Genomic DNA, 27,665 nt, shown 5'->3' with positions numbered 1-27,665 from the left:
AACAGAGAGAGTATGTAGAAAAGACGGCAATGCCCCTCTTTGTTTCGCCGCCAACATGGGTACGGAGGCGGAATAGAGAAGGACAGACAGACAAATCGTGGCACACACACACACACACACACACACACACGTCTGCATGCCTGAAAAGTGTGGGTGTGTGTGTGTGTGTGCCTAGTAAAAGCTATCACTTCTCAATGAGCCCGTCCTGCCGAAGAACCTACTCCTTGCCTCTGCCTGCACGCCTTGAAGAAGGTATGCTGCGCGCCCCAAACTATATGCACAACTGAAGCACACAAGTCGGTCCTTGACGTTGGGTGAAATCCAAACAGCTCACTTACTTTTGGCAAGACGGCGGCGATACACAGAGGGGCTGACGATCTGAAAGACACGCCGAACCACCCTGGCGACGAGGTAGTTCGCGGCTAGCAAGAATGCGCCAGACGCGAGGCACACTGTGAGCTGGCAAGGGCGCATCAAGGCAATCAAACTGCATATCCAAAACCGCACCCCGCGCAGGTGTATCAGTAGCACAATAACCGGGAGAAGCGGCAGTACAACGAGCTCGAGGAGCGAGACGAGCATGTACGCCTGCCGCGCGCAGTTCGACAACGACGTGGTCATGCCGCAAGGTGAGCGAGGCATTGGACAAAGCCGACGGGCTCGCACTCGGGAGAGAAGCCGCTCCTTCAGCTCCTCACAGAGCCAAATGAAGGTGGCTGTGGCAAGAACACATATACCGTACGGTGCTAGCACGTGCACCCGCCACTCTTGCTCCAGTAACCCAGTAAGAGGTGCCGTAACGCTAAGGGAGGGGACCGCCTCGACGAGCCCAGACACGTTGTCGCCAAAGCGTTGCTTGGCTATCAGCTGAAGCGCGAAAAGTGTCGCCTCGGTGTTCGGAAGCTGCCCCCGTCGCACAACACCCTGGTACACCTTGCTGTGCTTCTCCAGCGTTGGCCTCATCTTGTGCAGTACAGACTGCTGCTTAAGCAGCCGTTTCAGCTCCGATCGCTTTGCCTCCGTAGACTCGTCGTTCATGACAATCGCCTCGCGTGTCGCAGTGAGCGACGACGCCACCCAGCTGAGCGCTGCATCAGCCAAAGGCTCTACCAGGGTCGCCACCGCGGTGGCCACCGTCTTGCTATCCTCGATGGTCGTAGAGAGGAGCTGTAGCTGTGACTCTACCTCGTCGCTCGATGCTGCTGGTGCCACCCCGTCCGCGAGCCGGAGCTTCCACAGATCGCGCACATGGCCCACCTCGCGCTCCATGAAGGGCACCACCTCGGCATCGAGCACTAGGGGGAGGCGAAGGAGTGCACGTGGGAGCGATGGTAAAAACCTGGATGGTGCCGCTGCGCTTCTGTTGGTGAGCGTGTGAGAAAAGTACCGTTCCACGAGGCCCAGGAACTCCTGATCATTCGTGCCGTTACTTCTACCAGTCGACTGGACGAGATGCCACATAGCCGCTATTTCGTTTTCCACCAACACACGAGCATCAGCAGCCTCTTCCGAATCGCTGAGGTTGTAGAGCGACTGCTTTCTCAGCCTCTCGGCGTGGCGTCGCCGCACGTTTCGATCAGCGAAGTAATCTACAATGGGTAGTGCTGTTGGGTCGCGTCCTTCACTGTTCCCCTGATTGGCTGAGGTGTCAGTCTTTTCACCTCCGGTAGAGTAGCGGCCCAGATGCTGCCTCTGTCGATACTCTTGCAAAAGACGCAGTTCCGCCTTCCACTCCAGCCACTGCCGACTCGCAGAGTCTTCGGAGCTGAAAAAGGAGGCCTCTTCTCCAGGATTAAAGCTGTACATCCATTCCCCAGTGCGAAGTCGCAGTCGCCCAAAACTCTGCGCTTCTGGAAGCACGCCAGGCTCGATGGTCACCGTATGTGATCGGGTGTCATGAGAGAAGACCGTGTCAGCAGCAACTAGAGAGAGTAGCCCGAAGGCAGCCACGCAAGCGAGCCAAACCAGTATCCGCATTATGAGCATCTGTACGGGGTATAGTCTCCGGAATTCATGTCTAAGACACTTGACTCTTCCTCAGCCCTTAAACACACTTCCAATGTCTTTGCGACGGGTTTGAATGAAGAGTGCGGTGGCACTAAACAGAAGACTACCTGCGTGGTCAAGTGCGCGTTCTTGTGTGTGTGTGTGTGTGTGTGCGTGTGTGTATAGATCTGACTGATAGTGATACGCTTCTCTGTAACGGAGTCCTTTTAGGTGTACCACGTGGAAAAAGGCCACGTCCGCAAACGAACGAAAGACAGAATGGAAAACGGTGGTGCGTTGTAGGAGACTAACGGCAATACTAACGAAGAGTAGAAATCGAAAGGCGAGCGAGAGGGTGGTGAGAAAGCCTTCGCACTCGAGTGGAAGAGAAGAATGCTGAAGAAGCGAAGAAATCGTGGCGCGAGGGTTATCAGTAGGAATCAGGTGAAGCCGATGAGTAGTAGTACTGTGGTTTTTTTTTGATAGTATGCTCGCATAGCCAGGGGATGTCTTGATTGCGAGAAGCGGTAGCAATACTGATTTGTATGGTAGGTGAGTGTCAGCTGAGACGCACATAAGAGGCGCCTGAGTGAAGCACGAAAGCTAAAGCAGACGGCACCCGCACACCGCTGACACCACACCTGTAAAGGGAAAGAGCTGTAAAGAGAAGCCTCCGAGGTGTGCCGGATGGAATATGGAAGAGAAAGGGGTCACAGCGGCGGTGGGAGGAGCGCCATCCTCAACGCCAATACGACCTCTCGGCCCGCCCCTCAAGGAGGGGGAGGGGGGAAGCACCTCTAACCACCCCTCGCTTTTGGTTGATGCACCACGCAATAGAGTTCAAGAAAACCCGCCTCCTAAAAAGGTCACCATAACACCATAGAGGCCCTCACGACCGACCCAGTAGGCGACAGTTGAGGGGAAGAAGGAGCGGTGGTGGAAGAGAGAGGGAGAGACACACGGACAAACAAACATCGCGGTGTAGGTGAACAAAAAACACACACACATGCTAAGGGCTAAGGAACGAGGGAGGAAGAGAGAGAGACCCAAAGACAACGACCCTCCTGCCCTCATCACGCACACAAACACGGATGAAGGGAGAGGGGGGGGAGGGCGACGATACACATTGAGCAGAAGGAGACAAGGGCAGAAACAAAAAGACAGGCGAGATCGTTATGTCACATCCCGCCTGTACACACACGCGCACACACGCACAGGGGGGGGGGGAACGGCAAGGGAGAGCAGCAGTGAAACAAAACACCACTAGGCGCACGGTAGGCAAATATGAAGGAGATGCAGATGAAGCGGGCAATGGCACACAGGCAGAGGGACCTGCGAATCAGCAGAACTTCAGGAGCCCATCCTAGGCTGCTTCGCCTCGTGCCACCAGGCTTAGGGGAGACTGTGCACAGCTCACTCGAGAAATACAACCGAGACGACGTCCGTCTCCTTGAGGAATTGGTCTCAGCTGCTTTTTAAGTGCTGGGGGTAGTGATTCGCGCCGTCCATCACGCTATCCACTGTACCCTATGTGTGTGTGTGTGTGGCTCATTACGGAGATGACGTAGTACGTGTCTCCAAGTTCGAGTCATACGTCATATGCAAAGCAGTGCGGCTGAGAACTTTCGTCTACAGCCGGCACTCAAACAGCCAGGGCACGCGCGCCCTCGAACAGCAATCATCGAAAAGATATCAAAAGGAGGGCCGCGTTGCTTTCCTAAAACCACAGGCCCATCCAGCCATGGATACACTTCGGAACACGACAGCGCTGCGGGAGACATTGAGAAAGCGAAGGTCAACAGAAGCACAATGAATACGCCTCTGCGCGGCAGAGAAAAAAAAACGGTCGCACCACAACTGCGAGGGGAAGAGGAAAAGTGAGGAGAACTGCGCGCTATGGACGAGTAAACGACCGCCGCAAGGGGCACACTCCGCCAGAGGGCGTCTGGGAGCGGAAAAAAAAGCGTGAAGAGTTGAGGGTTTCGCGGGGCTGTCCACGCACCTGAGTGCATGCAGGTGAGCCTCATCAGAGAGACTCTTTTTACAAAATATCCACTCTCCGCCACAGAACCTCGGCGCAGAACCATCCTGCTCACCAGCCTGCCACAGGGCCCGCCCGATCGCGGGGTGCGAAGCAGCGCTAGACACGCACTACAGCAACGCGCCGGCTCAGTTGCCGGAGCGCCGCCTCCTGACTCGTGCTCGATCGGCCCCCACACACACACACGCGCCGCCAGTCACCTCCCTCTCCGGGAGCGCTCAGGCTCGCCACACCAGTAGGCAGTGAGGGACACGGGTGGGATGCGTTGGAGTCAGGTTCACGCCCCGCCGACCACGCAGAGGGTACAAGGGTGCTCACTGTCGCATGTCGCTCCGACACAACGCCATCCACAACCCCACCGCCGATATGCGTAGCGCTACATTGCGCCAACCACCCCCGCCCCCACCCCCCACGTCGTGGGTGCTTGACCCAGTCACCACCAGCGGTGGCTCGGCACTGGCAGGGAGAGGGAGGGGGGAGAGAGGGTACGGGGCCCTGGCTACCCCACACAGTGATGTCCCTCAGTCATCAAGGGTGGAGGAAGGATACAGAAAGAGGAGGGAGAGAGATGCGATAGCGCTAGAGACATAAGTAACACCGTTGTGATTGGTCGGGAGGCAGACAGGTTGCAGAAGACTGTCCTCGTCCTCTTGTTGTTTTTCCGTTGCTCTGAGCGAATCTGGGCAGCGGGGTCAGCTGGCGTATCAGACCTCCAGTCAGTCCAGACAACGGTGAAGCTTGTCGACACGCACATCATCGCGCGTTGTACTACTCTCTGTCAGAAGCCTCAATAGGGAAAAGAGCCGTGGTGAAATGACGGCGTTTGTTTGCTGTTGTTTTGCGTTTCTTCAAGGGTGGGGAGCGATGCACCACAGCCACACAGGTCGAGCAGAGATGTGCCGCAGATCCACCCTATTTTCTCACCACAACTTTCGCTGATTTTGACTACCAGGGCCACATGGTGCGCACTCGCAGCCACCACATGCGCAGCATCGCTCCCCAGCGGTACCCGCTAACGCGGTGCAAGCGCTGGTTGTAGTAGAAGCCCTCCCCGTATGCCACGAATTGCTCGCTGTAGTCATACGAGAGTCGGTTCCACGGCTCCACCAACTGCGTCGACGCATGCGCAAAGAGGGAGGTGTAATCGCGGTTGCGCTCCGCCAGCATCGCAGCGTGCTCTTCTTCTGTCGCGTTGCGGTGGAAGTCCGCCGCGGAGAGGGGAAAACGGCGCGCCGGCGCACTATCAACTATTTCGTAGAGGTAAGCTAGTCGCTCACTTAAGTCCTGGAGAAGAGCTGTACTGTTTTGCTGCGCGCGTCGCCACTCGCTCAAGGTCCACATCGCCGCATCCCCAGTCACCCATGTCGCTGCCTCGGACGGGGGTCTCGGAGCCATTAACAGACGGTTCATGTCTGCAACGCATTCCAGATCTGCTGCTGGAAAAACAGACCCTTCGTAGGCATACGGGTACACATGATGGGTATGCCGGTGGACACAGCGCGTCAGGAAGCCGGCACACCACAGTAGCTGATCAAGCGCCTGCGAGACTCGACGCAGCTGGCGCTCACTCGACACATCGGCTTCGTCGCCATCGTCCTGCAGTGCCCTCGCTGCATTCCATCGACTCACACGCGCAAACAGCTCCTGGCGAGCTTCAACGGACGCGTACCGAAAGGGTGTGCGTGCGTCGAGCGCAAAGAGCGGGCCCTTGCTCACAAGCTGCTTCTTTTCGCGTTGCCATTGTGCGGTGAGGTGGAGCTCTGTCCACACGCTCGGCGCCACGCGGCCAAACACAGACCCCGCCAAGTGCGCCACGATGGGGCGCAGACATCGGTTGCCGCGTTCCGTAACTTCAAGGAAGACAAGCGAAAACCCCTCCGGCATACCGGACTCTAACGCGACGGTAAGCAGCTGCCCGGCAATGAAGAGCTCGCGCAGTGCGGCATCCTTCACAAAGGCGCTCACAAATGCAGAGACCGCCGTCCCTGCTGCCCTCTTCTCTGTCTGCTGCGAGTGCCCCTTTTCTGCACTCGCTTGAAGTCGACTGCTCAACTCTGCGCGTCGCTCCTCCGGCGTCAGGAGTTGCATTTGTGTCTCCATCCCCGCAATCAGCTCCTCTGACACCGTCGTCGTGAATGGATAGAGCGCTGTATTGTACACTGCGTTCATCACGGTCGCAATGCTTGTCCAACGCGACTGGTTCATGTAGTCGTGTATGTCCGCCGCATAGAGCAGCGGTTGCAAGTCTGCGTTCTCGACGGTGTGCTGTTTCACTCGGCGCAAGGTCTGCAAGCGTGACTTCTGTGGTGGGCCGTCATCCAGGAGGCTGCTCCATTGGTCACTCCTCATCCTCTCCGTCGAGGCGGTCCGGCGGGAGTCGGTACTCCGGACGCCGTAGCGACCACTGCGGAGAAGTTCAGTGGATGGTTCCAGGAAGTGAATGTGCCGGGCAGCGAAGCACAGCAACCGCGCTGCGTACGAGTCGACTGTGTCGTCAACGAGAGGCAGCAAGTGTGGCGTGTCACCCAGAAAGTAGGGGGAGGCGGCATAGGCGACAGCGCGTAGTTTTTCGATGGAGATGAGCGGTGCGCCAGTTGCGCTGTCGCGTGTTCGCAGGAGAAAGGAGCTCAGCACAAACGGGTCGGTGCGTCGAGTTGAATAGGACGTCGCGTCTAACGTGTGCAGAAGTGGTAAGTCCCGTTTCCATCGCTTCATCGCCGCTAAAAAGACCAGAAAGAGGGCGTGGACGTCCATAGCAGTCGTGTTGAAACGCACGCTCGTGGAAGAGCCCGGCACTGTACCACTGGGGGATGGGTGTCTTACCTCTTGCGTCTCTGCCGCACTGGAGCTCGTCGGATACTTCTGCAGCAGTCGATGCAGGAGACCGAATGGCTCCATTGCCCATTCAGGTAAGTCGCGCTCAAACGCCTCCACCTCTGCGGCGGTGCCCGACAATGGACCCCTAGCCGCCCAGCGACTCGTGCCTATGAGTAGGAGGGACTCAGTGGAGACAAACGGAGAGTCCACCACGCTGGTAAAGCGACGCAGCACCCGCTGAACTCCGTCACTCAAAGCTGGACCGTCAAGACGCCTCTGCGACGTCGCATTTTCGATGCTTTGCAGCTCCTCCCATAATACTTCGGCGGCCCACGCGACTTCGCTGTCGCTCTCTGCCACCTTGTTCACCGCCTCCATAAACGAGTTTGCCATTGCTTCACTGATGCCGCTCCAGTGGTTGTGCGCGTGTAAGACGTCACTCATGTTTGCCGCTGAGACACAACGGGCCATCGTCGCACGTGCCACGCGCAGGGACAACTCCAGGGCAAGGGAAGCGTAGAGGTGGCTGAGATCGTACCGATGCTTGTGGATGAGGTGGGCATAGCTGAGGGCTAGCAGCGTCTGCAGAAGCAGCTCAAACAACGCCTTCGAGTTGGGCACATCGAGGTGGCCTCGCGATCGCCGTGAGGAAACAGGAGCCCCACTCGGGCAACGCAAAAGCGTGTACCGGGGGCTACTCATGGCGTCAAGCAGCTCAGCCTCATGTTCGTCGCAGGAGTCTGGCAGAGAAACACCGATGATGGTCAGCAACGACACTGAGGAAGTAGGCGCCGAATTCGGCTCACGTGAGGATACGCCGGAAGTGAAGAATTGACGAAGATCAAGATCGCAGAGGTAGCCGAGGCGCCGCAAGATGATGAGGAGCTCGCACTGCGCTTCTTGCGCGTCTCGCTGCACCCCCTTGAATCCGGAGAGCAGTATGTTCGCTTTAAGCAGCCGCCGATTAAGTCGCGCGGTTAAACGTCCTTCATATTCCCCGTCACCACGTCCGACCTCGGCCTCACGGTAGACATTCTCCAAAACTGGCTCCTCGTCGGCGACGTTGATGTTCTCGTTTGTCATGGCGACGAGTGTGGCGATGCTCTGGCGGGTCATGAAGGGGTCATCCACCTCGCTGAAGGTGTGGTCCACGGCGTAGAAGTGCTCGAAGCGGAGAAGCCGCGACGCCTCAGGTTTCGGTAACGCTGTCGTCGCAGCTTCGGGAAAGCTACGAGAGGAACGGCGCAGCAGCAGCTCGCGCCAGAGGTGCGTAGGCGCTTGTTCCATAGATCGCAGCAGCAGCATCATGGCCGCCTTGCTCTGCTGCCGGGTATATATACCGTGTTCTCTTAGCGTCGCTAAAGCGCCAGCAGCGTGGTGAGACCCGGCGCTCAGTGATGCATGCAAGTGCACCACAGCACGCACGATCGAGGACGCCGTGGCAGGGTGCGTCTTCGAGGGTGAGGTCTTCGGCCCAACCAGCTGCAAAACGGCCAACGTGTAGTGGATCTCCGCGCGTATCCAACGTTGCAGGCGGCTGTTGGGCGCAGCCGCCAGCGCATCACCGCGTTCCATCAGGTCCTCCGCAAATGCGGCAAAGGCGGAGCCATCAAAGGCCTCGTCCGACGCCACCATCTCGATTGTAGGTGGCGCCTCTTGTGACTGATGGGGCACCTGCGTGGCAGCCTTCTCCACCTCCCATACAGCGTATAGAATAGCAAACACCTGTGCAAACGTCGGTGGCCGACCCGACTTGCGCCGCTGCGCCTCCATTTCCGCAACACCATCGCGCCATACGTGCGCTGCTACCTCACTCAGCCCCGTTTCTTTCTGAGCAGCAGAGGTGGCAACTAGGAGCTCCGGCAGAGGCTCCTTGCACCTGTGCCGAGAATGGAGGCGTCGCAGCTGCACCACACGCGTCTCTGCTTCGTGACGGACGCCAGCTGTGCGGAGCGTGGCCCACGCAGCGGACACCTTCCGGCACGACACGACCCGAGCATCAGCAAGCGACGATACGAAAGAAGAACCCGCGGCGGGATGAATGCGCACTCCTGCATTTCGCCGCGATCCGGTGTTGTCACCGATAGACACACCCCCATCTACCCCGCCGGCACCATCCATTACCTCTTTCTCTCCACGGAGGCGCGATTGGCGCTCCAGAAAAAAGCGCTGGTAATTCCGCTTGAAGTACATGTGCTCTGCGTACGCGGCCTGCTCGCTTTTGCGAAGCTCTTCCAAACTTGCGTGCAGATCTCGCTGAGCCTCCGCGACGGCCTCGTCAAAGGCCTTAATGTGCTCATGGTACTGTAGCTTTGCACGCAGCAAGCGCTGTGTTTGAAAGCGAAGTAGCGGTGCCGTGGTATCCACTGTCAGTCGCTGCCATCGATACTGAGTAGTGCGGGTCAGGCGAAGGGAATGGCTCAGTACCCTGAGGTCCGCAAGAGAGACATGTAATCTCGTTAACCCTGACCTCTGCTGATGAAAAACGAACGTAATTTGCCCTGGTGGGTCCAAGGCCTCCAGCTCGGCAATAAAGCGCTCTGCGGCCCGGACAGCAGGACCTGCGTTGTCCTTAAGCACCAAGGACCAAGCCGCTGGCCGTTGTAGTCGTTGCAGCGCTGCCCAGCGCTCCTCACCATAGAGAAGCTTCAACTCTTCTGAGTGAAACCAGTAATACATGATGCGGTACGTTGTCGTGTGGCGCGGGCAGACACCGGCGAGGGTGGTGCGCATAAAGTTAACAATTTCCACAATACGCTCAAGATCATTTTCGTTGTCCATCACGACGTGCAACGGAACGCCGACGTGCGCGAGCACCATCCACTGCTCGGAGGTGCTCAGGATGCGTTGCCCAGACGTGAAGTCAGGCGGGATGGGTAGTTCGAGCTGCGGCAACCAGGGGTCTCCGACATTGTCCTCCAGGAAGAAGTCTCTTTTCTCGATATGCGCCGCCTCTGCTGACACGCGCAAAATGGAGAGAACAAGAAGAAGGCCGAGGCAGCAGCGGCGCAGCTGCGACGCATTTGCTCCTCGGACCATCTCGAAAAGGCTAATCACTGCCACAACGTTACGTGCTCTCTGTCAGCTCAACAGTTCCAGACGATGTCGTCGTTTTGGGTTACCCGAAAGGAGCCTGTTAGACGCGATGTACTTCCTTGTATGTGTGCGCCACCACCGACAGGCCTCGACACCTATGATGACAATGGAGAGTGGGGGATATCAGCGCGGAAGCGAGGGAGGTGGTGAGCGTACTGATCCAAGTCGTTCCAGAGAAGACACAAAGGATCGAGGGAGGCAAAAAGGCGAGAAGATGTTTCGACGAGGTGATGCATGGTGCAGTTCCACTTTAAACGCTGTGGGAAAAGGGGGGAGCTGGAGCGGTTGACTGTTGCCTGACGTGTTGGGGTGCTTTCGAGCAGGCTTTACGGCCTTCTCAAATCAGCGACCACTCTACCACAGACAGTAATTGACTTGGCAGAGCACAAATGCACGAGCATCCAGAGCGCAGTACGTGAAGGAAAGAGCGAGAGAGGGGTATCAGATTATTTGAAGTCGCCTTTGTGGAGACTCGCGTAGGGAGAGTCACACGAGCCGCAGTGGCGTAGACTAGGCTGTCTCCCTCCCTCCTGCATCGTGGCCGTACGCCTGTACTACGTTGGCCTTCCAGTGGTTTTCGCTGAGTTTGCTATACACGCTCTTGTGCAAAATACAACCAAGGCGCCCTCAGAGTGGGCGGAAAGAGAGCGAATAGGACGCGTGTGGTTGATTGATGCACTCACGATGAGGGAAAACGCGGGAGTGGCATGGCTGGTCTATACAAAGGCTTCTACACATACATTGGAGGAAGGCGCTTCCCACCCGACTCTCCTCCAATGACCATCTCTACAGCGAAGTGTGTGTGTGTGTTGGGGAGGGGGGGGGTTGCAGGGAAGAAAACAACCAGCGAAGTGAAGAGACGCAATACCGAGACACGAAGCACACCACACACAAACCGAGGGGGAGGCAAATTCAAAGAGAAACACTCCACAGCAACGGTGAGAACGCTTCACCAGAGGAAAACACAGACGCCTACTACGCACATTGGGTGCATTTGATGGTGGTCGTCGTTCATGTCAGAGAGCACCCGCTGTACTCGTAGTCGTCGCTACCGTAGCGGCAGCCTCCATGTCGAACAGAATTTGCCTCATTGAGCGACCCACTTGCTTGCCGGGAGAGTACCGGCAGAGGGGGCAACCGTTGCCTTTCATACACTCCGCCTCGTAATCGCCAGCAATGAAAAAGTGCTGACAGCCATTGCACAGACACACTTGTATATCAGAGCGCAGCAGACGGTAGTAGCGGTTTGGCACAGGGAGCGTGCCGTACCTCGGTCGCACAATGAATACCTCGTCGCGGCGGAAGCCCTTCAAAATGTCTGCTGACGCAATAAATGGCTGGTACACCGCGGTGGTGCGGCCGGGCCGCAGCACGTACTGCAGCTGGGTAAAGAAAGGGTCGTTGCCTTTGTTCACCGCCGCTTTGGAGCGGCCCATCGCGACGAGCTGCTGATCAATCTCGTAGTCGATGTTCTCATCCTCGAAGCTGATAACGTTCGCGCCCTTGTCTGACTGCCACTCCTTCGCCTTGGGTAACGACTTGGCATCCACTGCGTCGCTCTGGCTATTGTTGTGCTCGTCGTCCGCCGACCTCCGCCGACCAACGCCGGAGACGATGATCTGCTCTGCCTCCTCGTCGGTGACGTCGTCAGCGAGAACAAACTCAACCAGCGGTAGACATTCGAAGTTGACAAAGGAGCGGACGCACTGATGGAAGCAGGTGGGACAGCGATCTCCAGCCATTGGCAGCTGCGTAATAAGCTGGTTGCACCGGAAGCACCGATCTAGCAGCTCCTCGCGGTCCTTTACCGGTTTGCTGCGCACAATGAGCGTCTCGACGTCCACCTGCTCCATCATAGACACCGGAAGGATTACGCCTTGCAGCTTCTCAAAGACCGCGCGTGCTGTGCGCACCATCTCCAGTCGGTTCGCGATGCGGGAGAGCGTATAGAGAATGGCGGTCTTGCCGACGTTCATCGGAATGGGGGCTTCCGCGCACATGCCAAAGAGGTACTTGGCGGCGTGGAAGAGGCTCAGCTCGTTGTACGGCAGCGGCTGCGTCGTGTGGGCATACACACTTGAGAAGGCGTAGTAGATGTCCGCTCGGCGAATGCACTCGTTGCTCCGTCGGATTCGCGCCGCCTTCATCACATCAGACGGCGTCTCGTCGTCATCAAATCGCCCGTACTCCTCAGCCAGGTGAACGTAGTAGAAGGCGGCGTCACGGAATTTGCGGCACGTCACGCTGTTTGTCGCCAGCGTTTCCATTAGCCGCATGGCCTCCTTGGGCCACTTTGCCGCGCGGAACGCCTCTAAGGCTTCGTCGAATTTGTCGTTATCGGCCAGCCAACTCGCCCACGGGACGTACACCTCGCGCGCCAGGGACGGCGCCTTCTCCAAAATGGTGAAGGCATTGCGCCAGTCGCCGCTGGCAACGTAGACCTGAATAAGCGCTCGGTGGTCCTGCACCTTCTCATACGCCTCGATCGCAAAAGGGATGGCGTTGTGCAAGCGAAAGAAGTTGCCGCACTCCGTGATGAGGGTAACCTCCGACTTGGGAAGGCTGCGGCACATTTTCATCAACTTGTCCACCTGCCCTGCCTGTCCCATCATGCCAATCGCTTTTGCGTAGTCTCCGCAGCTCTCGTAAAGTGAAGCGGCCTCAACAAAGTTCTGCGAGTCCTCTGCCCAGCGCGCCTGCTGCCGAATTAGGTCCTTGAGAAGCTTCTCGTCAGTACAGATCTTCCGCGCATCATCCCACATTTTAAGGTCGCAGTACATCTCCACCGCCTTCAGCTCGCTACCGGCCTTCATGAACTGCCGTGCCGCGTCGTGGTACTTGCCTTGGAAGGCGAGGATGTTGCCGTACAATATGGTATCCTTTGCTGCCGCGCGCGCTGCCGCGGACTCGTCTTTGGAACTCACGAGTCCCTTGTCCGTGGTGGCTGCCACAGCGGCGGTGGTAGCGCTACCACTGCCGCCGTTTACCGTCGGTGGTAGGCCGTCTTCGACCCTCGATTGGCGGCACCGCAGCTCCAGCAACTTGAGCAACTCGACGAGCTTCACGTCCTGGATGTGCGTGAAGGCCTTGCGCGCGATGTCAAGACGTGCGTGGCTCATCGCATGCAGTCCCAACATTTTCCAGTCGCAGTCAGCCACACCAAGACAGGCGACGTCGTAGGCTCGGTCGAGATTACGCATCTCCACGTACTTGTACAGCGCGTGCGCGTGTGGCACGTCGATCACCATCATGTTGGAGTAATGCAGATTAAAGACATGGTTGGCCTTGAAGCCCACAACGAGGCCGCGCACCGCTTGCTGGTACGCTGGCAGAGAGCCCGTCTTTATATGCAGCGTATTGTCACCTGTTGTGAAGGCGAGTATGTCCTCCACGTCAATGTTAAACGCTACCGCCGTGACGTTATCCTCGGAAAAGAGCAGCTCGTTCTTCTGGCCTAGCCCCAATACATGGAGGGTGTTGGTGCTGTCAATGACAGCGAGGCGACTACGTGAGCTACTGAAGTCGGCGCTCTTGATTGGTGCATTACACTTGTGCAGGAGTGTGGGGAAAGGATTGTCGACAAACACCTTCATTACTTGACCGCCCATCAGCCCGACAAGCAGAATCTCTCGCCCTTCCATTCCACCCGCGACCTTCACAAACTGCACGGCGCTCTCCATCGACCACTCGCGCCGCTTGTTGCCCTGAAAGTCGTACATCGTAATCCGCCTCTCCTTGGACACGATGATGGCCTTCGTCGTCAGACACAACAGCGAACACTCGAGACGACGGCGAATCTGCGCGATGTCCTGATAGCGCATGTTGCGTTCATCGTCGTAAAACAGCTCGAATACAATGATGCGCTCCTGCAGCTGCACCGCGAGTCGATTGCGAAACGTGGCGACCTTCTGGATGTACTCGTTACAAGGTATCACCATGTTGCGGTCAAGCGATAGCTGGTGTACGACCACGTTCGTCATATCCTTGCGGAACACGTATTGGTCATTATAGATGGCGTGGACAGTGGTGATGGCGATATCGATGCAGCTTATGGTGCCGTCGTTGGTGCCGCAGCAGAGCTGTTTCTGCCGCGGCCGCTGGTGCGCAGACCAGATCCAGTCGTCCGCGTCTGCCACATCGATGAGCCGGTTCCCATCCTTTGTGAAAAGGGTCACCTTATGGTTGCTGCCACTGAGAAGGATGTACTCTCCGTCATTGAAGTAGGACAAACTGCAGGGGTCAAAGTCGAGCTCCCGCTCTCGCCCGACAGGTGTGCCGGAGAGGCCGTAAAACGACAGTCGCTGGTCCCATGAACCAACCGCGAGCACGTCGACGCCTTTTTCTCGCAGCGGCGTAAAAGCGAGAGTCCAGACAGGTGCCGATCGTTGAATTCGGGCCTTCTCGTCGACACCCTTGTCTAAGAGCACGATAGTGCCACTCAGCAACCCGATCGCGAGTGTTTTGCCGTTGGGTGTCCAGGCTGCACAGAGCCCTTTGGAGGGAAGCGGGTATTTGGAGACCTTGGGCTGCTCTGCCGACCACAGGCCCCAGTCAATGCTGGACACTGAAGCCAGATGCGAAGAGATTGGATTGTGTGCTAGAGCTTGGATGGATTCCCTGTGTTGGTACTTCACAACGCCCACACCCTTGCTCGACCACACAATGACCGTCCGATCAGCGCCGCCGCTGGCGAAGTGCTTTCCATCAGCCGCGTAGTCTACGCAGTAGATTGTGTTCTGGTGACCCTTCAGTGAGTGTAGTAGGGTGCCTGTGGAGGCGGCGTACACTAGGACACGCACGCCGCACGACGCCACTACGTAGTCCCCAGACGGGCTGTAGCAGAGGCTGTTGATGGGAGGACGCACATCCTTCACCGCCTCTGCCGTCTCTGACCATCGGACGCTTGTACGCATGGTGTCCGCACCACTCTTCCCCGGCTGAATTTGAGGCAGTGTTGAGTGCCAGCGAGGACGTGAGGAGAGCGCCCCTTGCTGTGCTCTCGCAGAGTGAACCGATAAGCCGTTTGATATCACCTCTGGGACGAGGAGGTCTCTGTCGAACGCCGACACGAAAAGAGGTCAAACTTAAACACCGTGCCGTCGAGGTGATGATGGTGGTGAGGGAGGAGAGGTGACTAGGTGAAGAGGAAAGGCAAAGTACAGTGAGCCACCACCACTCCCCGAAAGGAAAAACAAAGAAAATCGGCCAGGCGGGAGCACAAACAAGACGCCACACCGGAGACAAAAAGAAGAGGAAAGAAAGACATAAGAGGACAAATCAGCGGAGGTTTTCATGGAAGCACGGCGGGAGAGCGCCTCGTATAGAGAAGCCTCTGCAGGCAACCCAAAAGATCCCCCTCATTGACGTTGAAGGGGAGAGTGAAGGCGGAGTAGATGAGGCCGGGCACTGTGCATCAACAAGTCCGCAGCGGACAGAGTCCCCTTGCCATTGCAAGCCTCGCTTCCTCTTTCCTGCGCCCTGCTCGCCGCTTCGCTCACACTTTGAAAACAGCACAGATTCAACAACACTGAGTTGCACAACGTGTTCGTGCACACCCGAATCCGCCCTCCCTTCACCTGGACAATGCACAGGCGGCTTGGCTACTGAAAAGTCTGCATCGATCACGTTGGTTTCTTCGCGCCTATGGAAATGAGCGGTGCTACACGGCACCAAACAAAACAAAGGAGACATGAAAAGTGACACTACAGCCACATGACATGCCCAAAGTTGTTAATGAAAGACGGTCTTTTCGCACACAGACACTTGGTGCGGTCGCGCACCAGTCACTTACTCCGCAGCCGCTGCTGGGGCAGCCTCACCCTCCATTGCCGCGGCGGCGGCGGCACGGTAGTTTGTGCGCTCGCCACCGAAGCCACGGCCACGGCTGCCACGACCACGGCCCTCACCACGTCCGCGACCGCGGCCCTCGCCGCGCCCACGGCCACCACGGCCACGACCGCGGCCGCGGCCCTCTGTCACCTTCTCGAAGTTCACGCTGCTCGGCTTCTGCGTGTTCGGCATCACCGACGGAGCAAGATGCAGGTAGTTGCGCATGTAGGCAATACCCTCGTCGTTCAGGGTCCAGTAGTAGTGGCGCCACGCGTACTGCTCCTTGATCAGGCTGCGGCTCTTCAGGGAGCGCATCAGCTGCATGACCTGAATGCACGGAACCGTGAAGGTGCTACCGCCGAGGGTGCCCGTCCACGTGCCCATGCGATCCTTCTTGCACGCGATCACGCCCTCCGTGAAGAAGAACCGATACACGTTGTCGCGGGACGACTTGGGGACGTAAGTCGACATTTTCCACTTAACTAAACTTGTAGTAATCAAGAGGGAGGAGTAGAGGAGCGACAGTTGAGCGTTGTATAAGTTTTTGTAGAACGGTGGAGGACAGTCCCCGTCACAGCAGCAGCGGAGAAAGGGTGAGGAGGGAGGTGGCGGAAAAATAGGATGAAAGAGAGAGGAGAAGAATTGAGACGCAGTTCTTCCGAGTACGCACTTCATGCGATGATGTGCTCATTCCCTAGTAACCTGACGACTCCCAGCGCCTTGAGATACCGTCTAGGATGGCATAGTGATGCAAAAGTGAGCTAGAACCACCTTTACGCGGGTGAGAATATCCCCGTCTGTGGCGAGCAATGGGTGCAAACGGACCGCAGGGTAGCTCACTCTGTCGCGCAAGTATGGGCGTCGGAAGTACTCCTTGCGAAACACATCCTTGGCACCACCGATTGCGCGCAGAAGTAGAGTTTTACACTTCGCTTGCACAGTACCCCCGTCCAAGCTCAACTGTCCGATCGAGGGTACCACAGCGATGGGGTCCGTCGAGTTGCTGCAGAGAGGATCGTTCGAAAGAAAAAACTTACTAATGAAAATTATAGAACGACAAAACAAGAGGAAATAACACGACTCACCGTGCAAGACGAGAGGACATTTCCTTGACTTGACCCGGCGAGGCCGTAGCGTAGGTACGTGCGCAAAGTAGCAAGGTAGGCCTACTCCGCAGCCGCTGCTGGAGCAGCCTCACCCTCCATTGCCGCGGCGGCGGCGGCACGGTAGTTTGTGCGCTCGCCACCGAAGCCACGGCCACGGCTGCCACGACCACGGCCCTCACCACGTCCGCGACCGCGGCCCTCGCCGCGCCCACGGCCACCACGGCCACGACCGCGGCCGCGGCCCTCTGTCACCTTCTCGAAGTTCACGCTGCTCGGCTTCTGCGTGTTCGGCATCACCGACGGAGCAAGATGCAGGTAGTTGCGCATGTAGGCAATACCCTCGTCGTTCAGGGTCCAGTAGTAGTGGCGCCACGCGTACTGCTCCTTGATCAGGCTGCGGCTCTTCAGGGAGCGCATCAGCTGCATGACCTGAATGCACGGAACCGTGAAGGTGCTACCGCCGAGGGTGCCCGTCCACGTGCCCATGCGATCCTTCTTGCACGCGATCACGCCCTCCGTGAAGAAGAACCGATACACGTTGTCGCGGGACGACTTGGGGACGTAAGTCGACATTGCTCTTGCTGCGGCTTCAGCACAGTCTTAAGGCGGGGCCAGTAGAGTCGCATAGGGAGAAGGAGAAGAAATACGCGTATGGGCGTGCCACATGTACCGGCGGTGGTGGGAAGAGGAAGATGCAAAGAATAAGTGATGAGGTTGAGGAGGAGGCACCGCCAAAGAAGAGAGCAAGAAGAGAAGGGGAAGATGAAGGAGCGCCTCTCAGGGAAGAGTTACTGCAGCGATAGGAGCGCCATTTTGGTGCGCCAGCAGACAGCAACATCAGCGCGTGTCAAGATGCTCAGCACATCTTCGACAGTACCCTCACCAGGAAAGAGAGAGGGGCAACCACACAGAAAAAAAATGGTTGTCTTCTCGTTGTATGCATGGTGATGAACCCTTGTCTCTTTCTCTCTCTCTCTCTACAGTATCAGCATATGTCGTGCGCTCTACACCGATCTTGTCACCTCCGACTGCGCCCATTCGGCCAGCGAGACAGCCCTATATATATACACACCCGTACGTGACAAAAGGCAAGCAAGGACGCGCAGGGAGAGGCATGGGAAGGGAGAGGGGGGGGTGAGGCGACGCTGAAACGAACGCGATGGTGCATCGGTCACGTGAGGGGAGCGCGCACAGAAATACGCCAAACGACGAACTCACACGCGGCACGGTACGCCTATACTGGCGTGGAAGCTAAACCGAGAGCAAATTAAAGCGAAAGGAAAACTAAAGAGAAAATTTTCATTTCATCAACTGTAATATATAAAAAAAAAGTAGGAAGAGGGTGAGTGAAAGAAAGCGAAACATCCACAGACTACAGGTTGGCAGAGGGAGGCAGTAACGCACACCCACACACACACACACTCGCGCGTCAGACACAATCGGGGGTAGGGAGGATACGCTTGAGTATCCAAAATGCGCGAGCTCAACATGTGTATAACCCAGGGACGACGTGGGCCGCTTTTCTTCATGCCGCCCTATTCCAGTCATAGACACCCTCTCACCACCACCTCAGCCATCGTCTGTCTCCCTCAGTTTTCAGTCCCTACCACCGTTGATACGCTCCTCAATCTTTGCATGACGCCTTCATGAGAAAAGCCATGTTGAAGAGTTCGTCACCAACATCGGAGCAGTCCTTGCCGCCGGCGAGGAGGTACACATCACGGTCATCGATGCTAATAAACCCAGTCAGCTCACCCTTGGCAGACTCCACCACGAAACGGCCAAGCTCGTAGAATATCTCTGTCAGTTCTTCCGCCTGCTCCAGCGACACCGTGAAGGTGTCATCCACGGCAACAGAGCGTGTCTTTTGCACAATGTGCAGTGTGCATATCTCCGACCCAGAGGTTAGCTTCAAGACCTTGCGGCCATTGTCGAGGTTGACTTCAAAACAGGTAACAAAGTGCAGACGAAGCGCAGCGCGGTCCCGCTCTGCCTTGCGGTGTGAGAGAAGATCGAGCAGGACACGCTCCGCCTCTTGCTCTGTCTTTGGATCCTTTTCGCGCAGCTGTGTGGCAAACTCACTGAAGAGCGCCTGTAGATTGTGCCGCTCTGCGTACTCGGCGTTTTGCCGCTCCTCCTCATCCTGGAACGAGGCAGCGCGCAGGCGATTCTGCGACAGATTGAACACGTCGACACTCTTAGACATCATGTTCTCTTTGCTGAGCACTACCAAAGCACTGGACCTCTCTGCATGTATTTCTCTATATGCCCGCGTGGTCCTTCAAGTCGGTGCACAGGCACAAGAACAGCTCGATGACAAGACGAGAGAAAGGAGGGTAAATACAAGACTCAAATCCTAGCAGTTGTCCCGCTTCTCCTTCGCGGCGAGTGTATAAGTGAGAAACTCAAAAGAGAAGAAGCCTCGATGAAGCGGTACAAATCAAAAGAAACGGTATGGAAAAGAAAAACGTGTGTGTATGTGTGTGTGTGTGTGGGGGGGGGTAATCCACCAGAGACACTACAATAGTGACGCTTCTCGTTGTCTTTTCTTTTTTCCGGAGGGGGTGGTGGTGGAAGTTCACAGTAACCCTACAGCGGAAGAAGGCACCCCAATCGAGAGAGAGAGAGAACGACAGAGACGGTCACTGGTGTAGCGGTGAGAGCTGGCTCTATACACCTGCCTCGCCCGCCCCATCCCCCTCGTCCGCGCCAGCGCCACAAGAAAGAATGCACAGCGAATTTTTCAGTGCGGTTGAAGAACATAGGGAGAGGAATCAGAAAGGAGAAGGTGGTACAGGAGAAAGACACGCAATGGCATGGCCCACCACTCATGAGCAACGGAGAGCGAATCCGCAGATAACCCGCACTCGTACAGAATGCGCCATTCGGTGGGGAACGTGGTACATCGCAAGAGAGATGCTGGAGATTCCACTTCCCCTGCTCTTCCGCTTTGACGCATGAACAGAGAAGTGCTCGATGGGAGACAACGACGACGACACGCGAGCAGACATCTTTCGCACGTTACATGCGCAGCAGGTCACCTACACTCTGTCTTCTCAACGAAGTGAGACACCAAAAATACTCCTGAGTGAGGAGGAGGAGAAGAGGGAGAGAGAGTCCTCAGCAACGAGTCCATGTGGTTTATGTACGCCTGCACGTCCTTGTTCGCTTGAAGGGTTTGGTGTCCTCGTCGTTTGGATGACAGGACGAGGCGACACAGAGCTGCCCCAACGACAATTCGCTTTACCGTGCCGCGTGTCCTTTGTATTTTCCCGTACCCCAACCACCCCTTCTCTACCCTGCCACCTGCTCTCCTTTCCACCCAATGGCACCGTGAGTGCTTCACCTTCCCTCCTTGCCCACACCAAGAGACAGACGTGCACGAGTGGGTGTACGCTCGATGTGTTAAGTTGCGATCCCCTCTTCGCATCCCTCGTGAGGTGCGAGAGTACATGAGAAAGGCCTCAGAAGGAACGAAAAGAGAGAAGGCGACGAAGTCAAACAACAGCCAGTGACGCGCCTCTCGTTGTTGTTTTTTGTTCTTCTTCCAGAGCACTGATGCATGGGACTCGTCGCGCGCGAGAGACGACCACACGGTCATGGAGGCCAATTTGCACTACAGCATGTCCATTCGACCACGCGCACCTCAACCAATACGCGCACACAACCACAGCTCACTCCATGTCTCTCTGTTGCACCACGGTTAACTCCCCTGGCCGTCTAGGAAGAGTCATTCCTGCCGTCAAATGTGGCCATGCTCTGTACGGGTTCCTCTCTTCCTTCCCCGTCCATTCCTCGCATACCGGCTACGTGATCGCCGCCCGATGGACTTGGGTAAACTGCACGCCTCGATTCAAAGAGGACCACGCACAGGGTCCTGCCCGAGGGCGGAAGCGGTGGTGTCACTCGTGCGGAGAAGCGAGAGAGGATTTAGGTGCATGAGACCAGTAGTCGGACCCGTAAGTCACGCACCTAAACTTTGCCTCCTCTCATCTTGTCGACTTCGAAAGCTTGCCAGCTTTGTCGTCGTGCTATGATTCACAATAACCACGGAGACGCGGTACTAAGAGGTGCATGCGACTGGTTAGTAACGACAGTACATGGGACCCAATACGCTACACTGTGCCACCGTCCACCCTTACAGGGTCCGTGTCGAGCACTATGAAGAGGGAGAGAGAGAGAGTCCATTGCCGCAGCACCCGCGCGTGTTTTGATGCGCCCTAGGTGATCCAGATGTCTCTGCAGTAGCTCCTACCCTAGCGCTACAGCTTCACACTCAGTGCGACAGCTGCAGGCAAAGGGGGGGCGGCCTCTTGGCGCTGCACCCGTGAGAGCATCCCTATTATAGCCAATCGCGGCCACCCTTGACTTGAGGACAGCTCGTGCCTCTCCATCGGCCCACAGTGAGTAGGGGAGTTTCTCAATATGGGAGTGTCGGTACCTGCATGGCGCTAGCTTTTCCTCGTCTGAAGAGTCCTTCCGCGATGGACCGGTGGAAGTACAAGCCACTGCTCCGCATGAGGGATGTGTGTAGGTGGAGAGCTTTGAGTGGGGCCTATGCCTGCATACCCGCAGGAGAGTTGACAGAGTGCTATGACAGCACTCGTAATCCAGCGTGTACGCCACATGCACAGAGTAACGTCTTTGTGTGGCTAAGAAGAGATGCTGTCGCAAGCGACGCAGCAACAGTATGGCGTCGAGGGACAGTAGGTGGACCTCTTTGAAGAGGACTCGGTCGTCCGTGTTGGTTGCGGTACCCACTCTGACGGCGGCTTCTTTGGTGTGAAAGTGCTCAAGTGCCTCCCCCTGCGGCGTTTGCAAGCAATAGCCCATCACACGGCGGCACTGCAAAGTTGTGTCTGGTTCGATCGGTTCGAAGTAGAAAGATCAGAGAAGATCCATCGGCGGGCCCCATGCGTGCGAGCTGATGTCCCTCAGCCTGGCTAGTTGAGGCCCGGCTACTCTGATCGTTTCTGCAACGTGTCGGTCGATCCCGCACATTAGCTGGAGGTCCACTCGAAGCAGGCGCGGCTATCGATCCTCTTCCAACTGCGTGCGCGCAGCGCAGTGTTTCAGCTGGTGGCGGTGTCGCATACCAGAGTGTGTGTACTGCGTTCTGGGAGTCTCACAGAGCTCCACGAAATACACCGGTGCCCAGTGCTCCACTCCCAGAGGGCAAGTTGCACTGTCGCTTGCATGAAATCCTTGTCGCTGTGGAGAATGTGCGGAGTATGAGGCCAGCAGCGGAGAAGGCACGGTGCAGCCCGTGGCATCGTGTTGAGCTCCCCATTCAGTGAGTCCGCCAGAGAGGATGAAGGGAAGAGAGTCCCGGACTGATCCCTGTGGAGATCTGCATGTGAGCTTTGTCACCTTAGTTCTTTCTGAGTAAAAGCGACGACAGGTGCGACGATCGTCTGAGAAATTCATAACCCAGTGAGTAAGGGAGGGGGGTCTACGTTGAACTTCTTCAGAGCAGTGCTGATAGCTCTGCAATCTAACGCGCCGAACCACCGGGCGTGTTCCACACACAGGGCTCCTACCGTGGTACCCGGCTGGCGTCAGGCTACTTTGCGGAGCGGCAGGTACAGAAGCTCCTCAGTGAAGCGGCATGGGCGGAGGCCAGACTGTGGTGGTTAGAGGTTGCCTTAGAGTTGCTCGCCCAGTTAACATGAGACCACTCGATCCGGTAACTTCCCCACGTTTGCTGGCCCGTGTCACTGGAAAGCAGGATGCGGGATCATCATTAAGATCAATCCTAGCACCGGTGCTAAGTCCTAAAAGACTTCATCAAGACAACCCTGTCGCACACACATACACACACACACACACACAGGCACATGAAACGAGAGAGGGAGGAGGGAACGAGGGGTGGTGGTGGTGGGGGGGGGGGTATAGCGCTGAAAGAAGCTGAGCTGGGGAGCAAAACAGAACATATCCATGCATTGAAAAACAATAGGCCAAGACGGAAAGAACGAGAGAAAAGGAGGTGATGCGCAACGAGGAGTAACGACGGCGACAAGGAAGCCGAGGAGATCGTGGGAGGGAGAAAAGTTGCAGATGACACCCTTTCAGGAAAAGGCAAACGTGATGCAGGGAGCAAGGGACGCCCAGTGGAAATACAAGGCAGCGGCGAGGAGGTAGCGGGTGGAAGATATCGAATATGTTAGTGACACAGTTCATGAGTACCGAAATCCCCCACCTACCCACCCAAAAAAAAGGAACAAATAAAACGGAACCAAGCGAGAGGAAGAAAGTTGTTTATGTAGAGATGTAGCGGGAGCCCGCTGCAATCGGGGCCGAATAGTCAGGACTGCTTGACACCGCATTGGCCTCAATACACACACACACAGAAGCGAAGGGAAACGAGGGCGGGGAGGCAAGCAGCTTTCCTAGCTGTCTGTAGATAAAGGAAAATACTAGTATCCCACATGTGCGCTGGAAACGAGGGAGACCCCGACACAGCATAGAGAGAAGCAGGCAACAAATTATGGAGAGTGGAAAGTCGAAACCCCTCAAAGAGTGACCTGAACAGCACCAGCAGCAGCACACACAATGACGGCCATTTTGTGCTACACTTAATACAGCGAAAAGAAGAAAAAGGGGGAAACAAGGGCAGAAACAGAAAAGGAAGAACAGAACGACAGCCAAAAGAGGCTGACACACACACCACCACCACCACCACCGAGGGGACCCACACAGCAGAGAACAACGATGAAGCGCAAACGAAACAAACGGGGTGGAGGTGGGGGCAGAGCACTCACAATTCACCATAAGCAGAAACAACACGATGAGAAGGAGCGCGATAGGGAGAGAGGGGAGGGGGACCACACACGAGGAGATTCCCAGAGGTGCAAGAGCAGTCGAAGAGCTTTTTCTTTTGGTAAGAGAACGAACATGACTCACTTGAGTGCGTCGGCATGGGAGCTGAGGAGACAAAGAGGGAAAAGGGAGGTGACACAGGAATAGGAGAGAAAACTGGGTAACGCTTGTTTCTGTGTAACAGCGGCTTACATCAAGTGATTACATGTCCCTGCGTTTACCTCATAGGCCATTCACTGCAGATGCCGCCGCTGCCGTCGGATGGGAGGAGTTCAGGTTTCATTCTAATGCTAAGGTGGATACAGAGGCAAGACTCGTCCAGATGCGATGCTGTTGGCGACCATGGAGTTTGTCCTCCTGAGGTTCTGTCTCCGAAGCACTTTGGTACGCGCTATGCGACTCCGCAGCTCCCCAAACCGTGTCGGTGCTGTGATAAAACGTACTGTCCGTCGACGAGATGGGCAGCGTCGGCCGCAGCGGCGGCGACCTGCTGATGCCACATCTTGGCTAAGGGACAGAAGAGGCGCGGGGAAGGATAGTGTTCATGGGAGTAGAAGAGGTGTTCTTCACCAGTTGAGCAGCCTTCTTTCCCCTCAAGGCTTTGTGTGGCCTTGGTACAGGAACTGGTGCTATGCTGCGGCCGCGCGTGCACTCACCTCTCGGCGTTGCAGAACATCGCTGAGCGATGCACGGGAACCTTCCGCCAGCACCTTCTGCTGTCTGAACGGAGACTCGAACGCCTCAGCGGCGCCAGTAGCTGATATGCTGTCAGCACGCACGTGTGACCGCACACCACCGACGGCAACGAAGCTGTCTCTGCTGCTGTAGGGCAAGGGAACCTTGTACTGGCTAGAATAGGAGAAGCAGCTGCTCATGTTCGCCTCCTGATCCCGCACATTCGCTTTGAGAGTATGCCTCGCAAGAGGTTCTAAGAAGGCTGCATCCACGTAGGCTGTGAGGAGCTCCTCGAACTTCCGAATCCACCCATCGGCGTTCAGCTCCGCGTGTATGATTCGTTCTGAATTGCTCGGGGAGGACAAACTTCGTATCAGTCGAGGATCCGCAGCTATGCACGAGGTGGTGCGTTGAAAGGTAGGGCACATCTTCCCCTGTACTTCCTGCCACTGTCGCATGCGTTGTGGCGCCACTGCCCTCACCTTTTCCCGTAGGACGGCACCCTCCCCTCGGTGCTGAGCAGGTCCTAACGGGTCAACCGTTGCACCGTCAGTTAAGCTAGCGAGAAGTGCAGTAGCCCCGGTGTAGTACTCACACATTAGCTGCTGCCTGCAGCGCGTTTCCGAGACGCACATATCGAGGATTGGAGAGACAAACCAGTCAAGCATGAATTTGTGAAGCCTGCAAAGCCCCTCGTTGCTCCCCAGCTTTTCGCCGAGTGCCAGACATGCTTGAAACTCAATACCCCTTTCCATTTCAATGCACCAACGCCTCTGCTCCTCCACCGCCTTGAACTGTTTGAGCCGCCGATACAATTCGATGCGACCACCAACGCTGTGAGCAGCCCGTTGTACATCCGCGGGCGTACTCAGAAACGAAGAACGCCGCGCCAGTCCACCGACGGCGAAGGGGGCGTCGCTGCGGAGTACGTCGGAGCCATCACGGGAAACGGCCGCCATAGAATTTTTCATCGAGGAGACCTCTTCCAAGGCTGACTCTCGCCGCACCTGCAAGCAGGCGTCATTCTTGTCATCTGTGCGGCTCTGCACGCCTGTCACCTGGTGCAGCTGCTCGCATATCGCCGACACCTTTTCGTGATATCGCGATCGATGGTAGACGAAGAGCATAGCCGCGTTCATTATCAGGCTGACAGCAGAGAGAGAGAAAGCCACCATAATGAGGAGGTAGGTGCTGCCGTAGCGGCACGAGTAGACGCGCGGTGTGGAGACGTTCATGCTCAAGGAGTCCGCCAGCGCATAGAAGTTCTCCATGGCCCGTTCAAACGCAGCGCAGACAGACTGTCCACATTTTGACGTGCTCCCGTTCAGTCCGACCGCGACACCCATCGTGCAGAGAGCCATCGTAAAGACCAATAAGCTAAGGATGGCGCTCAAGAGAAGCGTCTTTTTCAGCCGTAGATGCCGGCTCATTTTGTGCAGCAGATACGGTGTCGGCAGGTCCACCGTGTTAGCGGTTACGCAATGGAGCTCGTGGTTGACAGTCGCGTCGCCGACCAGCCAGCAGAGAATCATGCTTATGGCGAAGAGAGCGAGCACCAATACAAGTGACAACGCCGACGCGGCCACGCCCAAGTTGCTAAGAGACTGTATCTTGGCCCGTGGCGTCCCGCACGGCGTGCCTATGTCAAAGCCGAAGATGTATTGGGACGTTGCCTCCTCGTACGCGATAGCCAGACGTTCGGGTAGAGGGGGCCCCGTGGATCCTTGGGCCGCATTCGCGACGAGGGCCGAGATGCCACTGAGATGAGAGCGCGCGAAGCAGTTATGACTGACGCACACGGTGTGGAAGCCAATAGAGGCGTGTAGTTCTGGAAAAAGTAATGTTTGGCCTTCGACTGGGTCCCGCGTCGCCGAGGACGTGTCATTTGATGCTGTAAGCGAACTATTCGCGTAGTAGATGTTTTGGCTGTTTCGCACCGAATAAACATCATCGAGGCCGAGGATAGCGACGTACAGCACTGCCGACCCAGTCGAGAGGGTAATTAAGGCAGCAACAAAAACACGTAGCCATGTCGTGCCAGCGGTAGCCTTGCCAGCACCGTTGCGTAGAGCCAGTTGCCGGCCCCCTGTGCGGTGCATGCTCCTACAGCTGCCTTTGTGGGTGCGTGTGTGTCGTGTTCGGGGGGGGGGGCTGAGGGCACCAAGAATTGTCTTCCTGATTGAGCACTTCACGCACACTCACAAAACGTTGCCGTATCCACGGGCGACTGAAAAAGCAGTGAACACGACAGCAAAAGAGCTGACATCCAGCGCTTTGGTGATAGACACAATGTAGGTAGCGAATAACAAGAGTGCGATGGAGATCTACCGACACACAACACGCCCTTGCCTCACCGATCGTACCGGTTCGGTGCGAGAGAAGCTCCCCAAGATGCCGCGGTGCTGGCAGGTAACTAAATAGCAGCCCACTTGTCGGCTTCAAGGGCAGAAAGCGTTGCGCGGCGTTGCAGGAAATGTTGATGATACGTACCGAGGGACACAGGGACGCATGAAGCAAAACAAAACAAAGGGAACAAGAAGGAGGACGGGTGAGAGACGAGGTGCCGCAGTACCAGCACCGTCGACGACAAGTGACCCTCGGATAAGACACGAAGAGGAGGGAGTGGTGTGAAGGTGCAAAAATGCTGCACAAGAAATGGGAGCAACACGAAAGCTATAAAATAATAATTAGAACGAAAAAAAAGGCGAGTCAGTCACGGCAGCAGCGCCATGCTGGGGCGTGGGAGGAGTGCGAAAAAGACACAAGAGACGGACGAAGTGAAAATTTCGCTGTCTCGGCTGCACTGGCAGTGGCTAAAACACGCACGCCCAGCTATCGAGCCCCAGAGCACTTGCACTTAGGGGGGCACCGCCGTTCAAAAAAGAGGCAATGCACGAGTCCTAACGACACGGAAAGGTGGGCGACAGAGGCCCTCACCGATGAAGGGTGCGATGGGCAAAGCGGGGGGAGGGAGGGGGAGCAGGCAGCCGAGGGAATCAGTGGAGACTCAGTTATCTTTACAGCCCGTAGGTGTACGGGTATGAAAAGGCGGGAATGAGGAGGAGTGTATGAATGCGAGGGGAGGGGACTGAAAAGACAAGTGGTCTGGTCGTGAAGGGGTCCTAGTCGGAGGATAAAAGCAAAACAGCCAAGCTTCGAAGACAGCAGCACCAGGAAAGGAAGCAAGTGCTCACGAGCTCTCCCCTTCCTTGCGACCGCCGCCGCCGCCCACCACCACCCCCAAAGGATACGTTTTCACCATGAGGAAATCGATTGATGGGAGAAGGAGAGGAAAC

The 27,665-nt window shown here is 56.6% G+C and overlaps 7 protein-coding genes across 7 annotated transcripts, besides 3 other annotated features; all 7 read right to left on the bottom strand.

Moving 5' to 3' along the window:
• Positions 1-330: 330 nt before the first annotated feature.
• On the bottom strand, positions 331-1,986 carry LPMP_351050 (hypothetical protein; the record flags this gene model as incomplete). Its single annotated transcript, XM_010704740.1, has 1 exon — positions 331-1,986. One exon carries the CDS (start codon positions 1,984-1,986, stop codon positions 331-333), a length of 1,656 nt encoding a protein of 551 aa, XP_010703042.1.
• A 2,036-nt stretch (positions 1,987-4,022) lies between these two features.
• Positions 4,023-4,561: a repeat region.
• Positions 4,562-4,972: 411 nt separating this feature from the next.
• On the bottom strand, positions 4,973-9,883 carry LPMP_351040 (hypothetical protein; the record flags this gene model as incomplete). Its single annotated transcript, XM_010704739.1, has 1 exon — positions 4,973-9,883. One exon carries the CDS (start codon positions 9,881-9,883, stop codon positions 4,973-4,975), a length of 4,911 nt encoding a protein of 1,636 aa, XP_010703041.1.
• A 1,073-nt stretch (positions 9,884-10,956) lies between these two features.
• On the bottom strand, positions 10,957-14,853 carry LPMP_351030 (intraflagellar transport protein IFT122, putative; the record flags this gene model as incomplete). The annotated part of the gene is made up of 1 exon (XM_010704738.1): positions 10,957-14,853. The coding sequence occupies one exon, from the start codon at positions 14,851-14,853 to the stop codon at positions 10,957-10,959; it is 3,897 nt and encodes a 1,298-aa protein (XP_010703040.1).
• An 874-nt stretch (positions 14,854-15,727) lies between these two features.
• Positions 15,728-16,240, bottom strand: LPMP_351020 (40S ribosomal protein S10, putative; the record flags this gene model as incomplete). Its single annotated transcript, XM_010704737.1, has 1 exon — positions 15,728-16,240. The coding sequence occupies one exon, from the start codon at positions 16,238-16,240 to the stop codon at positions 15,728-15,730; it is 513 nt and encodes a 170-aa protein (XP_010703039.1).
• Positions 16,241-16,935: 695 nt separating this feature from the next.
• On the bottom strand, positions 16,936-17,448 carry LPMP_351010 (40S ribosomal protein S10, putative; the record flags this gene model as incomplete). The annotated part of the gene is made up of 1 exon (XM_010704736.1): positions 16,936-17,448. The coding sequence occupies one exon, from the start codon at positions 17,446-17,448 to the stop codon at positions 16,936-16,938; it is 513 nt and encodes a 170-aa protein (XP_010703038.1).
• Positions 17,449-18,499: 1,051 nt separating this feature from the next.
• Positions 18,500-19,081, bottom strand: LPMP_351000 (hypothetical protein; the record flags this gene model as incomplete). Its single annotated transcript, XM_010704735.1, has 1 exon — positions 18,500-19,081. The coding sequence occupies one exon, from the start codon at positions 19,079-19,081 to the stop codon at positions 18,500-18,502; it is 582 nt and encodes a 193-aa protein (XP_010703037.1).
• Positions 19,082-20,497: 1,416 nt separating this feature from the next.
• Positions 20,498-21,352: a repeat region.
• A 666-nt stretch (positions 21,353-22,018) lies between these two features.
• Positions 22,019-22,175: a repeat region.
• A 2,148-nt stretch (positions 22,176-24,323) lies between these two features.
• Positions 24,324-26,468, bottom strand: LPMP_350990 (hypothetical protein; the record flags this gene model as incomplete). The annotated part of the gene is made up of 1 exon (XM_010704734.1): positions 24,324-26,468. The coding sequence occupies one exon, from the start codon at positions 26,466-26,468 to the stop codon at positions 24,324-24,326; it is 2,145 nt and encodes a 714-aa protein (XP_010703036.1).
• Between the last annotated feature and the right edge of the window lie 1,197 nt (positions 26,469-27,665).

This window comes from Leishmania panamensis (assembly GCF_000755165.1).
Source record: "Leishmania panamensis strain MHOM/PA/94/PSC-1 chromosome 35 sequence".
Classification (NCBI taxonomy): Eukaryota; Euglenozoa; class Kinetoplastea; order Trypanosomatida; family Trypanosomatidae; genus Leishmania; species Leishmania panamensis.
Note: the sequence above shows the minus strand (reverse complement) of the source record. Positions and strands in the feature narration are given on the sequence as shown.